Genomic DNA, 16,964 nt, shown 5'->3' on the forward strand with positions numbered 1-16,964 from the left:
AAGTACCAGCTTCATTTTATGCGAAATCTACCGGAGAAATATTAATTACTAATATCTGATAACAGGATTTTATATGGAACTTGTCAGGAAAAAAAATGTAGGTCCCTGACATTATGGTCAATTACGTGTTTAGGGTTACAGTGTCTGTTGGCGCACCCTCACTTGAAACCGCAGGTAAACAATCTCCTCCCCCTCTCACATTTGTTACTAAAATATAATATTCAAGGAGCATCACCTCCAAAAAAAAGAAAAAGGGAATATTGCCGCCGTGATACTGTCTCCTCTTTCTTATTTGGTACTTTAATCTCAACTGGTAATCATCACCAATTCAAGTTCTTCATCTACCAGTATTTAACAACATGCCTGATAAGTCTAGATTCTGCTCATCAGTGTGGTTGCTCTTTACTCTTGGGTTCTGGATTTAATTGATCTGTTTCTTGTGTGGAGGGGAAGTTTGGCATAATATATGATATCTGCTGCCGATGTTCCTAGCGCCTACTTCAGTCTTGTGTTCCCTCTGTCTTTCATTGTATCATATCTTGTCTCCCCATTATAGTCCATAATATTCAAAAGGGGCCATATAAAAGGATGATTATGAAGCTAGGTATTTACCATCACCCAGAAAAGTATGTTTGATGTTTCATCTGGACTAATATTTTCATTTTTGTATGGATACATATATTATTACAACATTGGTACATTTTTAAAACATTTTTAGTAGTCATTGAGTTTTGAATTTGGACTTGTTAAGCATGATTCTATCACTCATTGTGGGTCTTACAGTAGATGAATTAGAGAATAGTAGAAAAAATATAATTGACTGAATTCTTAATTTTGCTTTTACCAAACAGTTTTTTTAAAGGAAAAAAATAGGGACTACCAAACAATGTTTCTGTTGCCAGAAGTCTATAAAAAAAAAAAAGGTGGAGACAGATTCCTGTTTCTATTTTTTTTAAAAAAAATTGACAGCAATGCCGGCAGGGGCGCAGTAATTTACAAACATCATAATTTTTGAAGTAATTTACAGTGTTATTTTCCAACGTTGAAATTGCATCCATAACATGATGGGAGAAAAGAATTCATCTATAGACCATATTTCTGACAGCAATTCAGCAACCTGTGAGCTTTGCCATCATCATCGTCGGTCCCTGCAACATCTTTCTCCAAAACAGAAGGCTTTTCTGCCATCCATTTCTCTATTAAACTGGCAATTCTCCTAATCTGTGTTAGAGGTCAAGGCAATCAAGAGATTTATTCCGTACCCAACTTTATTTTTTGACTAATTTGTGCTCAATTAGTTATACAGAATCTCACAAAAAAAATTCTCTTGGTGCTGGATGTGTTAAGGATACAGAAGTGGCCGTTGCACCTGATTTCTTGTGAGCATTAGAGTTCTCCAAGTCCTCTACCAAATTATCCATTGGATGACCTTCCAGGTCTTCTTCTATAAGGTAAGATTTTTCCAAGAAGAGTGACACAAATTGGCGCAGAGTTGATATGCTGATATCACTCTCCTGAATGTGAGCCAACAACCTTGCAAGGATGCACCAAAGTGCATTCCGGGCTTGCAAATCGTAAGAAACAAGAGGTAAGATGTCCAGCAGACCCTGTAGGAACAAAAAATCTGACACCAGAAATAAAAGACTAAATCAGAAAAAGCTCTGCAAGTGAAAATGGAACCCAAACTATTTCTTCAGGCATCATATCTGATGTTTACAACTCTACGAACCGTGTGAAAGCTCTGATATGAGGTGCTGCATGTCGACTAAAAGATTTGCAATTACGACAACAGCAGAAACACAAGTGCTAGCAGCCTGTATAAAGGAGAAAGAAAATAAAAGGTTATTGAGATTTAGTCATGTTTAACATGATTTTGTGCTGTTATTGGGTTGTCTAGCTATCATGTGTATGCACTGGATACCACAACTTCATTCTGGACTCGTCATTATGATTTACATTGTTAGTCTAGGCACATGCTCATGCACACATGCATGCATGGATAACATACCTCTAGAAATTGTCAACTCTCTCTCTCACACACACGCACACATATACACATGCTGTAAAACAAAGATATTCTTGATTCAGCGCATCAGCTATGTTGAGGAACCATAGATTTATGGGCTGCTATGCATAACAAACCTACATAGATTGCTGTATCTGCATTTCCCGCCTGGAGTGAACAAGATGGTAAAGGGATGATGAGCATGCACAAGCCAGAACAATCTTTACTGCTTGCTATATATGATTATCATGAGATGCGCACGACTAACTTTCATCTCGAAAATAACAATATTTCAATATATACTTCATGAATTACACTAAACATATATAATCTAGTTGTAATACACCAGGCCACTGAAAGAGTACCTTAATGCATAAAACTGGCACATTATTTTCTATCTCATGATACAACAAATTATAGATTTTCTTAGTATAAATTATAAAAGTAACTGGATATCTACATATTGGGTATGTTTATCAGCATTAGTCAGCATAAAATGGATGATTTGAAGGTGCTGGTTTTTTAGTTGATCAAATGAATATTTGATAGATATTTCAGGTCAAGATTATGGAAAAAAAATAATTCAAAGCAAGCTTAAAATAATGTTTAAATGTTGATTAGCTTTGTTTTAACATAGTCTCAGCTTCTATATTTGAATAGTAGTAGATGACAGAATACAGTATTTGCAGTTACAAACTGAAACAAAGAACACCAATATTCGATATTCTGAGTGAACTGCTAAGATGCAGGCCAAATAATGAACCTTGTGACATTAGTATCGGGGAGTACACTGTTAAAAGGTCATGAAAAAAGATATAAACGTACTATGAGCGATCCATCTTCTAGAGTCATGCTTACCTCAAATTTATCAGGTAGCTTGACCACACGACAAACTAAATGGAAAAGTTCTTCATTTGAAGATATCACTTGTGAACAATTATTAATAACAGAAAGTGTTTCAACCAAGCGAAGAACTAGATCAAGAATAGACGACCTGAGATAATCACAAGGTAAAATAATCAGCATCATTTGCATACAATCATATGCTGCAATCATAAACATATTAAATATTGTATACATTAATCTAAACTAGGAAAAGAAAACAACCAAATGCCCAACTTAAACATTCCTAATCATCTTAGCTCTCAAAAAAAGAAAAAAAAAAAACTCGAAGTCCTTGTTACAAGTAAAAAGAATAGGCATGCAAATGAACATACAATGTGTTAAATAATAAAAGCTTCTGCATTTCTTTCGGTCATTTCAACACATTCACATGCTACATTCATTCATTTTATATATCTCATGCACCAATTAAACCTGCTGAATATATATAATTTTATATAAATGCAATTTATGCATAAGTTGCAAATTGAAGCTCACATGTCCCAAGCATCAATCTCTCATCTATTTTCTTTCCACTTCAAATATATAACCAACAGGTACAAACACGTGCTCATGAAAGCACAGACATACATATATGCACAAAGACATCTGCAGACACATGCATGCAAGGACATGTGAATAGCCATGCAGATGATGCAGATGCAGATGTCTCTATGATCACAGATAAATGACATAATGCGCATTTGTACAAACAAATACAAGTGCACAATAAAATGAAAATCCCAATAAAAGATTGGGGAGTAATTTTTTGGAAATAAGGAAAGAAGAAGAAACATTATCAATATCTCCAGACATGCAGTACAGCTTAAATGCTTCTCATTAGATTTAAGTGACTAATCTGAGAAAGAGAGGGGGGAGCCAAACAAACTTGTCAAATCATAAAAACTTAATAGAGGAGTTAACCACACCTTTCCAGTTTGCTATCATCCCCTGATTTGTTTATCTCACATGCTAATAGACTAACGACAAGCTCTGGCAAACCCAACTTCATTAAAGGTTGAATCAGAATAGTTGCCACTTCTTGAGTATCAATGATGGCCAACAAAAACTCAATACTCTGTCAATAACAATCACCATTTATCAGGGATGTAGAACAATGCCAAACCCTAATTTAAAATATCATAAAAAAGAAAACAACCGATACAAAATTCAGGCAATTTCCATAGTAATTAATTAAATTTCTCAATAAAAATAGAAAGTGCTCCAAGGGGATCACTTTGTCAGTGCAACTCTTACATAAATAGTAAAGGATTGATTGATAAACTAGGATGACAATATAAGCACTGCTCTCACCATTAGTCCTATTGACAAGTTGCAGAGCTTCCAATATATATCCTTTTGCAATTACCTAAGGAATTCTGGCGACCCACATAGGTGCGATAAGCCCTCTGACTTATGTTGTGGTAGGTACTTATAGGCATCAATTGGAAGAACAATGTCTTTCCATAAACCCTCTCACATTCACTTGATAGTCAAGATCTAGGATAAACTACAATTAGAACTGAAAACTGCAAAGATAGTTTAATCTTCATTTACAAGGAGGAACTTTGTTTTCAAGCCATATCATCAATTAATAATTATACTGGTAATTGAAGCAAAAGCTCTGCATTCAAACAAGTTCAAAAATTCTTAGCTCTAATATTAAAAGAAACATGAAAATCACTTTAGGATGAATCTTAATTAAAGTAGATAGGTAATTAATAATGCAGATATGTTAAAAGTGTTCTTTAATGGTGATGCATATGCACTAATCCACAAGACAAATCATACATAAACTGCCACAATACCTTTTCTAACAGAGTAGGGTTTAGTGTGTTCCCAACTATCCAGAGTACACGTAGAAGAATCTGATCATGTAGCAAGGCTTCAGCCCAAGAAATGGACCCACTACCCTGGAGACCAGCAGCTAACAACCTGTGTCAAACAATAACTGTGACGAGCAATTTAATGCCAAAAGTACCATTCAAATCTTAAAGATGTCTTCACAATAAAAAGTTTAATAGTTTGCTTAGATATAAGGAGAGTTAGAAAAAGCACCACCTGAATTTATGGTAATGAGGACTGGTAATAACATAACATAGGAAGGATGGAAAAGCATAAGTATACACAGAGAGGGGCGCAGGGGATAGCAACAAAGACATACAAAACAAATTAAAATAATCAAAAGGCTGTTGAGGAGATCGTGAAATCTCAATCACATATAAAGCAGCCTAACATGTAGATAAACAATAGATGCAGCAGCCAAAAAAATCATGAAATCTATCACTAATTGTTACCAAAAGGGAACAGAGATTGATTTCAAACTTGTCTGCAGTGGTTTAATATAACCTATATGTTGTCTCAGGAAATTCAAAATCTGAACTCCCGTGCAATAATTAGTTTCAGGGGTTTAATCATTGAATGAAGCATAAATGGACTTGGGAACTGTGACTAGAACCTAAGTGTCAAGGCTTCTGTAGCATAAATAAATGGATTGGGGTCTTAGGATCTCCCTTTTGCCCAAGCGAAAGGATATGTGATGGATTGTTTGTTGGAAGATACATGCCATTTACTTTGAATTTCGGAACAAGATATACCCTCAATCTCTAACAGATCAATGATTGTCATCCAAGAAAACAAAGAAGAAATAAGTAGAGAAGCAAATGGGCAAGTGAAAAAAACAGTGGAAGGCAAAACCAAATGAACAAATTCCTTTTTTCTTCTCTACCATCAACCTTTCTTCCTTGCAAGGAATCAACAAAGAACTACTGGCATGGTATTCCATCAAGCTCACCATATATAAACTTTGGTACTGCTGTTCTGTTTTGAAAAAAAAGTTCAAATTTAATGTTAAATCTTAAGGCATATATGCAATAAAATATAAGAGGATGCGATGTCATGTGACGCAAGCAAATGCATAGATGGATTCTTGTGCATAGGGCAATCTGGAAGGACATTATAGCAACGATATTGTGATAACCTAGTTTTTAAACCAATGGGTCGGATCTGAAGAGGCCCGGACCTGTTGTTTTCGCTTGCCTTGCACATGTTGGGCAGAGAAGAAGAGTCCGGTTGGGAGCCTTCTTCCCTCCCAACTCCAACGGACTATTAGAGTCCTAAGACAAGCCAAATTCGGGCTAAACCCTAGGATCTCATCTATTTAAAGGTTCCTTCTTCCTCCTACAAACTCCATCACTGAACTCTCGAGAAATTGCCGCCAACTCCAATTTTTTTTTCCTGGAATTTCTCTTTGGATTTCCACCGGCAAAGATCACCAGGCCATCCTTAGATCTTCGCTGGACTTAGGTAATGGGTCAAACCTCCTCCTCTTCCATGTTTTTTGGTTCCATGTCCATTGTCGCCGCTTAAATTCGGATTGGTGAGCCATCGGATGGGCGTGAATAGGGTCTCCCCTGTTTTACCCTTCTTCCTTTGTTTTTGCTGATCATCGCTAGCCGCGGCTCATCACCTGGGTCGTCGCCGTTACCAGCGGATGTCATTGTAGGTCACTGCACATCGGCCATTGCAACCCCTCTGCTAGCCCTTTCCATTTTTATGTTTTGAGAAAGAGAGGTGGGAGTTTCCTCTAATTTGAGGAAGGAAAGATTTCTCTCTATTCTCTCTCTTCCTCCCTCCTCTCTCTTCCTTTCTCTCTCCTCTCTCTCTAGTTCATCCAAATGATTAGTAAAGGGGATTCAAGGACCTAGTGATGGACCCCTAGTGGACTCCAGTAAAAGGTCTAGGTTGCTAACATCCGCTATGTAATTTTCTTTTGATGTTGAGGTTTAATTCTGTAGAGAAGAAATCGTCTGTACAAAAAGGCTTTGAGTAGGGTACACAACACCCTGATCTGTAGGTCATGGTGTGGGACCATACATACTGTATTGAGTTTGTCTTCAGTAAAGATAAGAATCTCTCAACACAATCGTCCACATGATTATAAAAAAATTTGTACATAGACGTAACCTATATAATTGTGTATATTTTATATATATGGGTCTGTGTATTATGCATTGATGATTTGATGTTGCATGAATTATGATGTTACTTAGTCTAACCCTATATGAAACTTATTAATTGGTGCTTAATTATAGAAATCACATGAAGTATAAATAAATTTAGGAAATTATGATTTTAGCATAATTGTATGACAGCGCATAGGTGGCATTTGGACTGGTCGGCCATGCAAGAAACATGCTATATATGTTGTGTTAGCCTTGGGCTGAGGTGTAATATTGTATTTGGCTTACCACGGGCAAGAGCGCAACTGCAACTAGGTCAATGCTAGAAGGTCAATTCCTAAAAATGAACTACGCTTAATCATAATTGTGACATAGTTAATCTAAATTTTGCATAATTGTAAGAGTGGAGAAAAAAGGGAGGGCATCTGGACTAGCCAGCCATGTGTGAAACGTGGTGTGTCGGCCGTAGGCCGAGATATGATATTGTGATTGTTGGCCATAGACGGAAGCATGGTATGTGTTTAGCCTGCCACGAGCTGGAGCATAACTGTGACTACTCCAATGCCAAAATCAAATCAAGATGATAAATTATGTTTAATTGAATTTTGTATAACTATAAGATCAGAAAAAAGAAGAGCATCTGCACTAGCCAGCACGTATGAAACATGATATATATGATATCAACTATGGGCTGAAATATGATATTGTGGTTGCTGGCCACGAGCTGAAATATGGTGTGTGTGTGTGTGTGTTAGGCCTACCATGGGCTGGAGTGTGGGCGAGAATAGTCCAGTACCGGAATGATAATTCCAATCTATGTTAACTAGTTAATCACAAGTAATCTCATTGAATTACTTTCGAATAAAATTGTTGATATATGGCGTATTTAACAAAACTGTAGAGATACATAACATGCATCTCGAGACTCCTGTTATGGCGATACGTATGTAACTGAGTTGCTATATGGTTAAAACTTGATGCGTATGCTGGCATGGCTTATATGTGCGTCTTATAAATGTATAAATGTATACACTTAATCCATTAAGCATTTTTCAATTATCGGATTGTTGATGTATGAATCTTACTTATTTCCTATCAGCTATATATTTGCTAAAAGAAGTTTCCATATTCATCCTAGTGTGTGTGTGTGTGTGTGTGAAGTGGGCTATATAGCTTATATCTCTTGTGCAATTTTTACAGAGTCGCAGGATAACTAGTTTCGGATGGGTTTGGGCATGGAGTTTGAGCAATGGAGTCATTAGTTAGCTAGATGATTTTCTGATACCAGATAGACATTTAAAATTTTGTAATTGAATAAACCTTGATATTGATAATGACAGATTTAATTAGTTGGGATTATTATTACGGCTAATTTTTATGATTTATTTGGTCTATTAGAATTGTGTTTGTCATATAGGTCTTAAAGGGCGTTGTTTTAGGGTTTATGCAGTTGTATCATATGGTCGACCTAGGTGATGGGTTCAGGGCATGACAAATATGAATTCTTTATTTGTTATCTCCAAGTCTGTTAATCATTTTGGAACAACATTTCCATCAATTGTAACCATTCCCTTAGATAGAGGGATTCAACCATCATATCAAAATGTGACCTTTTAATAATGAAGATAAGGTTAAATCACTTTACAGTACCCATCAATAACAAGATATTTGTAACCACTTAGATACTACATTGCTATGACAGAAAAATATTTCATATTAATTTGGATCATCCATAACTTTTAATAGATCAGTTGTTCTTAAGCATGTATTTTTAACAGGTATAGGTTTTCAACATCGTGTTTGCTAAGGTGATCAATCTAATTCTGCTCATTAAATGCATTTGATTAAATTAACATGTGACAATTGGTACAGTCTCTACGCCTACCTTTTCCGAGTTGATAGTAGAACTGAAAAAAAAAATTACTACCTGAATGTCTCAGAAAGGCAAGCGGAATCATCTAGGAACAACTGTTCAACTACTGTTTCAATCAAACCACTTGTAGACACTATCGCATTGCTTAGAACTTCATGGCATGCTAGGTTCCCAATGATTCCCAAGCAAATTTCCTGCAAAAAATTTAAAATTATTACATTCGGTAGATATGGCTTGCACCAAAAAATTAAAATAAATAAATAGGTCGAAATTCAAAATAATTTTAGATCATAATATCTTATGAACATTTTCTTCCTAAGACTTACTGATATGATAGAACTGCCAGCGTAAAATATACTGCCTCTCGTGAAGTTTAAAAAATTTTATGATGGTGATTTTGGATGGCAGTATCATGGAAAAATAACATGATTTCTAAGAGCAGATGTAACACCAATCAAATGTCTTCAGGCAGCCAATGAATTGTAATGTATACAACACTGTTGACCCTAATTGTTATGATGTATGATATCTGTTAGGGGTGGAGGGGGCCACGGACATAGTCCCATATCGGTTGAGTAGCGGAAAGAATTGTGCCTTATTAAGGAGAGATACACCCCTTCCCTCGCGAGGCGCCTTTTTAAAGGGTAAAGCCGTGAGGGGGGGTGCCCTACAAAGGCGGCCTTCCCCAAAGCGGACAATACCTCGCGCGGGGACGCAATCCCCTTTTCCTGCTCTAACAGATGGTGCGGTGATCGTGGACCCCCTATAGACCCTACACGAATCCTTTCCGCTCGGGGGGCTAGTATTGGGGGTGGAGGGGGCCAGGAACTTAGTCCCACATCGGATGAGTAGCGAAAAGGATTGTGCCCTATTAAGGAGGGGTACACTCCTTCCCTCGTGAGGCACCTTTTTAAAAAGCAAAGCCGTGAGGGGGCGTCCTGGAAAGGTGGCCTTCCCCAAAGCGGACAATACCACGTGCAGGGACGCAATCCCCTTTTCCTGCTCTAACAATATCCAATGTTGGAAGCTCTTGAAATGAGAGGTGTGTAAGTATCGTAAAACAGAATTGAAGGTTACTCATGTTGTGAAGATAATGAATACAATATTAGGCGGTAATATTCACCAGATCCAAGGTTCTCATGTAAGAATTAAAAAAGGCATCGCGGTGCATGAGGTTTCCATCACTATAGGGTCTGGGGAGGATCAGATATATGCAGCCATACTCCTGCATGCAGAGAAGCAATTTCCATGTTTTTGAACCTATGACACCTAGGTTATAATGGAGCAACCTTGCCATTGCACCCAAGGCTGCCCTCTAAATTGTGGCGATTGGAAATTGAAACTGATGTGAATCGAAGACGTAACCTTCTGATCTAGAGTCAGATGTGCTACTATTGCAACAAAAATTTTATTGGAAGAATGCAGGACTCTTTACAGATGGAAACTTGCAAACATGCACAGTGCATCTCACTTAGACTTGAATAAAATCTAAGCTTCATAGAAACTTTTCATTATTGGACAATAAACTACATATTTCCATGGCTACAAGGATGTCAAACATCATAATAATCCAACAAAGAAGATGAAAAGTTATTGCAAGTTTCAAATATTTGTGTTGTGAGATGCATTGATTGTGCAAGATATAGTGTACATACATCCATGGATTTTCATTATTATGCTTATCTCTACTGTATATATGAGAGGTGGTCTGTGTTAAGTGCAGATATTGAGCTATTTCCTCCTGTTAGGGCCTTGCTGCATTGTAGAATCTGTTGAATTCACTGCAACAGTTGCTGTTGAATGTTACTATCAAACCAAAAGGTAGGTGTCCCAAGACTTCGCTGCCAAACTCAAAAACCTATCAGTACAGGCATCTGTTTTTCATTCTAATTATTAAATTGAATCTATGTTGCTTCCTTTACATGCCTGTACCATTGTTGTATGTTGGATCATCATTATAGTCTGGACCTTATCTCTGGCTATCCGCAGTAATATATACCAACACTGAACCAAGTTTAAGGATAGGTTGGATCTGTCCCCTGATCATCCCTTTGTCATTGAATCTGACTTATTTAGGGTCAATTTAGCCTAAAACTGGTTTTCTTTGTTCTTCTTTTTACCTCAGCAAATTCTCTAACTAAATATATTCACATATGGTCATCTTCACCTACCAAGGTTTTCACAATGGCTGAAGAGATGTTGCTCTAGTATTTGGTCGACAAATTTTGAGAGCTTTTAAACATGATATACCTTTTATTTTTTTTCCCCTCAAACTTATACAGCCACCTAAGATGGAGTTCATCATCTTCTCTTTACACCATTTGATTACTTATTTATGGCTTGTTTGGGTAATGCAGCAAGATTGCGGCTGGATTTCTTACTGGATTTGTGGGACAGCCCATTTGGGCATGACCCACATCAACCCACCACCCCCCGTGGGCCCTTTTTTTTTCCTGCAGACTAACAAGCCCACAGGTTGGGACTAGGACTAGGATTTGGGTGTCGTTAGAATACTGCACTCTGAGAAGGGCCAACAAGCCCGATTCCTGCAGGATATTCCTGAACGAATTCAAACAGCCCCTCAACAGTTTTTATTATCATTGAAAGATAAAATATTCCAAGTTCAAAGTTTCAAAATACATTCCTGTCATCTGATTTTTCATTCAAAATATATAGTTTCCCATCACATAACTTTGTTGTGTGATCAGTATTCTCAAGCTATGGAAACACTGTTCCATCCTTTTGTCTCCCTCTCTAGTGTCCTTCACTAGAAGCGACCAACCATATTCCCTTTTACTTCCGAAAGAAATTTTTCATTCAAAATATATAGTTTCCCATTACAGAACTTTGTTGTGTGATCAGTATTCTCAAGCTATGGAAACACTGTTCCATCCTTTTTGTCTCCCTCTCTAGTGTCCTTTACTAGAAGCGACCACCCAGATTCCCTTTTACTTCCGAAAGAAATATTTGACGCAACCTAATCAGCAGTGTTGCTCTAGTATACATCATCTAGACTTACTTAAACCATGATTATCCGCACTTCGTTGGCCTTCAGTGCAAAAGACCTCTATCTTCCTCTCCTGCACTCAGTTACTACCTCATGAAGACCTACTTCACCCAAGAAACCATGGATAAATGGTTGGCAAGTGCAATTATGTGTCGTTTATGCATGCATCATGCAGAATGAGACATCTGGACCAGATAATACGTTAGACTGAAACCTACATCTCTCACCATCTACAGTGTAAGAAAATGTGAAATCAAGTATCTAAGAACAGGCCTATTCTCCCCATAAAACTGATCCTATGTTTCCCAAAAAAGAGAAATCATGCACTCTTCAATCCACCCTGATTGCAATATATTGTTGCATTATTTACTAGAAATCATAATTAAATTCTGTTTTTGTGGGGTTGGAGGAATTATTGTGAAGATAAACATTGCAACATAGTGAATGATGGATAATAAAAAATATCAAAATGAGAGGACAATCCTGTTGCTCAAATTATTGAATGGACTAAGAAAAGTCAAAGTGAATTACCAAATAACTATTCAACGGTATGAAATATCAATATTTCAATAAGAAGACCTATATAAATTACTTTACTGATGGCACGCATAACTTACTGTCATCCGGGAAGATTTGGAAACATGCATGTTTGCCAGAAGCACTTCAAGTATGAAATTATTCACCTGCAAGGTGTTAATTACAAGCCCACATAAATCTTACTGGTCAATCAAATGCAGAACCGACAAGATTACGAAATATATTTCCATGCGTTTAAAAAAAAGTATCCAGTATAATTTGATCAATCATTTTCTCAAAAAAAAAAAGGTAAGCTAAGTGGAAGATTTAAATCAATCTAGTAATTTACCATGTAAGCATAAAAATAGGACATCAAATTTAAAAGTGCTTTGGAAATGTTTAAAGAGAAAGAAGTGTAAGTTTCAAAAAGAAAAGGCACATGGAAGAAAAAAAGAACATAGATAATACCATGAATTCAGCTTGAGTCCTACTAGCAGAAAGATCCCACAGGGTGCAGCCACAATCCTCCCATGGGTCTTTGGTTTCTGCAACTCCAGATTGCCCATCATCAAAACCACGACTCCTTTCTTCCTTTCCAAATTCATGGTTCATCCCATTGCCCTTAGAAGAAGCAAGGGAATTTTCTGGGCTAATAATTCGGTCATCAAGCTTCCCTTCATGACTATCAGCCAAACTTTTATCTGAAACAAGATCCTCAAGCACCTGTGTAGCAGTCAATTTATTCCTCAAGTTTTGCTCCAGATAATTCATTTCTGATGCTTGGACAGAAGAATCCTTGTCATCTCCCCCCTGACATTGTTTCTCCACACTTGAATTGCTTGGCAAAAGACGCCTTATGAGAGAGATAATATAACTGGGATCAACTGTTGTTGATACATCAAATAACTGCAGCGAAAATGGTGAAAATAATTTATTTCACAAGAATACATTGTCTTAATTTGTTTGTAGATGATAAAAAGGTCAAAAAGTTACTTTTAAAGAGAGAAGGGTCATCATTATCAAAGAAATTGAAAACAGTGAAGAGTTTAAACATGGAATGCCAAGAGTAAAACTAACAAGCATATTCCCAGATATTAAAAACAATTCAAATTTCAAAAGGCTGGGAATGCAACATGCATCATTGAGACCCTATTTCATGATAAAGAAACTGCATAAAAGTAAAGCAACAGCAAATGGCATATTTGAAAACAAGTTTTACAGAAATTCAAAAATTATCCCAACTTGAATCCATATATATAAGGTCTATTTCAAAACTTTTGAGAAGTAATTTTCAACCATATATAATAAAACCAAAAAACTACGGATAATGTACCAACGTTAACATGAAGCCAATGGGGGCGTTTGGTATGGGGTGATCGTTCCAGGATCAAGGATGATGTGGATGGAGGTGATGAGACCACCGCGTTTGGTTGCACCATGGTGATCCTAAATTACCTCCACTCCTCAAATCACCGCCCAACCCGGTGATAGGATACCCGTCCTTGAGGTCGGAAATCCAAGATCACCCCAGGGTAGTGATCCTGGGTTGAAAATTAAAGACAAAAATACCCCTCAACCTTTTTTTATGCTCGAGTCGTTACCTCTCCCATCTCTCCACTCCGATCTCCCCCATCTCTCCCCTCTCTTTTCCAGTGAGCGCAAGAAAGGAGTCCGAAGGCGCCAAGCGGCCGTCAGCGGCGATGGAAGTCGAACCAATAACCTCTCAAGCCTCCGCCCAAAGGAAGGCTTCCGGGAGGCAAAGAGAAGATAACCACGGAAAGAAGGGAGAAGGCAAAAAGGCACCGACTTGCGATGAAATAAAGAGAGGAGAGGAGAGAAAGAGAGAAAGAGGGAGAGAAGGGGGGTAGGGAGGTTCCTTGCCTTGTTTTCTGTGTCTGGCCGTGACCAAAAGAAAGCAAAGGCCCCATATAAAACGGGAACAGGAGCTGGCCACGAGTCTTCCCCCTTGATGGAAGGGAGGTGGAGAGTTTCCTGGCCTACAGTTGCTGTGATGTTGCAGTTGCTGCTTGAGGTTGAATGGCTGCTGTGCTGTGATGTTGCAGTTGTTGCTTGGGTACTCAAAGGGGAGATGGTGGGATGGGACTTTTATTAATTAGGTGGAGTGAATTTCTCATAATGCCCCTACCTTCTCTTATAGATGGAGTGAATTTGTCCCTTTCTGGACAAATTCTTTCCTTTACCTTGACCATGAAGTGCCATGGGATAACCTTTTCCTATTCTGCTCTTGCTTGACATGGTAAACAGTATTGCCAAACATTATCTCAATTATTTAATCAGTTTCATGGGCCTTCTTTTAGAGTAATTATTTTTCTGTGCTTCTATTCAAGAATTATATTAAATTGAAGAGGCTTCTTGTTGATTCATTAGATTAATAATTAATTAGGCTTCTTGGTAAACATTGCACTTGGTGGGAGCCCTGGCCTACCATCTCCCCGAGTGGGAGAGTGGACGTCATAATTTAAGTATACTTAAATATGCTCATCTAGCTAGTTGAAGAGGCTTCTTGTTAGATTCATGCATCTTTGTTGAAATAGTATACTTGACAGCTATCTATTTTCATATCATTTTTTTAAGTATTTTATACTTATTAAACATTTTTTATATTGTTTAAATTGTTTTATATGTGCATATTTAGTCTATATTGATTGATTATCTTCTTGTAGTGTTGTTTATCCCATTTTATTCATGTGTTGGCCACATACACATTATACATATAGATAATATCCAATAGAACTAGTATACCGAATTTTTTACATTTATTAACATAGACATTTTATTCATGTGAAATCTGAACTAGCTAGATGAGCATATAACTTCCATTCTATCTTGAAAAGATCTTGAATTCCTTCCCCTTGAATAGTTCTTAAAGACTACAAATTTTTTGAATGGGACCCAAACCATAAAACTAAATTCTTTGGCAATTGAGCCGAGTCATGGTTGTCTTAATAGAATAATAAGAACATGTTGGATGTTGTAACAATTTAACTATAATTCAATTTGTTCAAACTTGACGTCATGAAGAGTATAGTTGATAGAACGAAAATATGGTTTGATTTTCTTGTGATAAGGGCTACTAAAAGTAGAATATGTGACAAAATTATGGAGCTATTATAAGAATTAGCATATTGACTTACATTTTTGATTCAAGAGAATTAAAAACACATAAAAAATCTATCTAAGATATATCAGAGGTATTTGTGGTATTATGTGGTCGGTGATCTTGGATCCCTGTACCATACCAAACAAATTACTCATAGATATCCGGAAATTTTTAATCACTGGACCATGGCCTACCATACACAGTGATCTCAGATCACTGGAGATCAAAGCACTCCAGTATTCGGATCACCGGAGATCTTAGATCACCGTAGTGATCCTGTTGGGGTTACCAAACGCCCCCAATATGTATTTGTGGGTAGGATATTTACTTGGAAAAGACATCACTTTGAAATTCCCAGGGGCTCATGAACCAAATTCTTTAAGTTTGTGGACGCTGCCGCCAAAAAGAGTTCCAAAAGTGATCAAATGTTGTGAGCTTTAATAAATAAACAAATTAAAAAAAATACTAAGTTCTAAAGTACAATATAAAATGTATATGCACCGTAATATATTCTACTAGCTTCAAGAGTATGTGTAGTCAATATTCATAGTTTTTGCCTCTTAGCGTGACAACTCATCAATTTAAAGAAATTAGGACAAAAAAAAGGCAATAACTTTATTATCATCTGTTAAATGCTGCCCATCAAATGTCTGAGATAATGACTAAATGAGAGTATTTCCTCTTTCCTTTCAATAATCTATACCAGAGTTTTGAAAACAGTAAGCAGAAAGCAACAAATTGAGACCAGGGTTTTGCATCACCGACCTAAAACAGTGGGATTGGTATGGTTTACCTCAGAAGAAGAAGGGGCGAGGGGGAGGTGCGAAGGAGCTTCTTCTTCTTCTTCTCTTTTTTCTTCGACTAGGGCCTCCTCCTCCTCGTCTTCTTCTATTGGTCTTTGTTCTAGGCCTGTCGCCATTGGCCTTGTCGCAGTGGCTGCGAGTGGGAGTGGGGGAGACTCGGAGAGAGAAAGGGAAGGCCCGAGTTGGGAGGCTCGAAGAGAAACGAGTGGGTTTATTAGTTTTTTTCGGAAGGAAAGCGAATAAAAGTACACCGGAAGCTCTCCGCCTTGGCGTTGCCTACGTCTAGGAATATTGATATCCTAAGGGTTATATGCAAAAATATGAAACTTTATATAATTACTGTATTTCATTTCCCAACTTAAGTTGGTGCGTGGTGATCCAAGGTAATCTTACATTACAGTAATTTTTATCCCAAAATAATTTAATCCTTGATGATCTAAGATTACTACATTCAGTATGACATATTTTAGTAATTAAATTTTTTTAGTAATTTGTGAGTAACCTATTTGATATTCTATAGAAATTCAAGACTACATAATACTAAAACTACCCCACATATATTTTATAAAATATATTTATTAATCACATTTAATATATTATAATAAAATATAAATATATTTATTAATATATTACATAAAAATAAATTTATTAGTCCTATAAATTATTAATTCTATAAAATTATATTATTTATTATTGTAGAATTAATATTTTTATTTATAGTTATAATATATTATTTTTTAATATTAATATTTATTTTGTTTAGAAAAATAGAATAAATAGAAGTAATATATTTAC

General features: G+C 36.7%; 1 protein-coding gene across 3 annotated transcripts; it reads right to left on the reverse strand.

The window, feature by feature from the left end:
• Positions 1-911: 911 nt before the first annotated feature.
• LOC103710188 lies at positions 912-16,439 on the reverse strand. 3 transcript variants are annotated; one of them, XM_008795830.4, is made up of 10 exons: positions 16,160-16,439; positions 12,714-13,151; positions 12,347-12,412; positions 8,777-8,916; positions 4,696-4,822; positions 3,817-3,965; positions 2,864-2,999; positions 1,730-1,814; positions 1,353-1,624; positions 912-1,221 (listed from the first exon to the last, which is right to left on the reverse strand). In XM_008795830.4, exons 1-10 carry the CDS (start codon positions 16,283-16,285, stop codon positions 1,084-1,086), a joined length of 1,677 nt encoding a protein of 558 aa, XP_008794052.2. In that variant the 5' UTR covers positions 16,286-16,439; the 3' UTR covers positions 912-1,083. The 3 variants fall into 3 exon arrangements, with proteins under 3 accessions (XP_008794052.2, XP_008794053.2, XP_026661658.2); XM_026805857.2 differs by having other exon boundaries at positions 1,120-1,221; positions 1,370-1,624; XM_008795831.4 differs by lacking the exon at positions 12,347-12,412.
• Positions 16,440-16,964: the final 525 nt, after the last annotated feature.

The sequence above is a fragment of the Phoenix dactylifera genome, chromosome 16 (genome assembly GCF_009389715.1).
Source record: "Phoenix dactylifera cultivar Barhee BC4 chromosome 16, palm_55x_up_171113_PBpolish2nd_filt_p, whole genome shotgun sequence".
Lineage (NCBI taxonomy): Eukaryota > Viridiplantae > Streptophyta > Magnoliopsida > Arecales > Arecaceae > Phoenix > Phoenix dactylifera.

What these genes read in the sequence shown, in the direction of transcription:
- LOC103710188 (XM_008795830.4), bottom strand. Translation starts at nt 16,285, where the DNA reads ATGGCGACAGGCCTAGAACAAAGACCAATAGAAGAAGACGAGGAGGAG. An exon ending in CCAAATCTTCCCGGATGACA is followed by an intron (nt 8,917 to 12,346) that starts GTAAGTTATGCG and finishes AATTTTTTGCAG; the next exon opens with GAAATTTGCTTGGGAATCAT. An exon ending in TGCCTTTCTGAGACATTCAG is followed by an intron (nt 4,823 to 8,776) that starts GTAGTAATTTTT and finishes TGTTTGACACAG; the next exon opens with GTTGTTAGCTGCTGGTCTCC.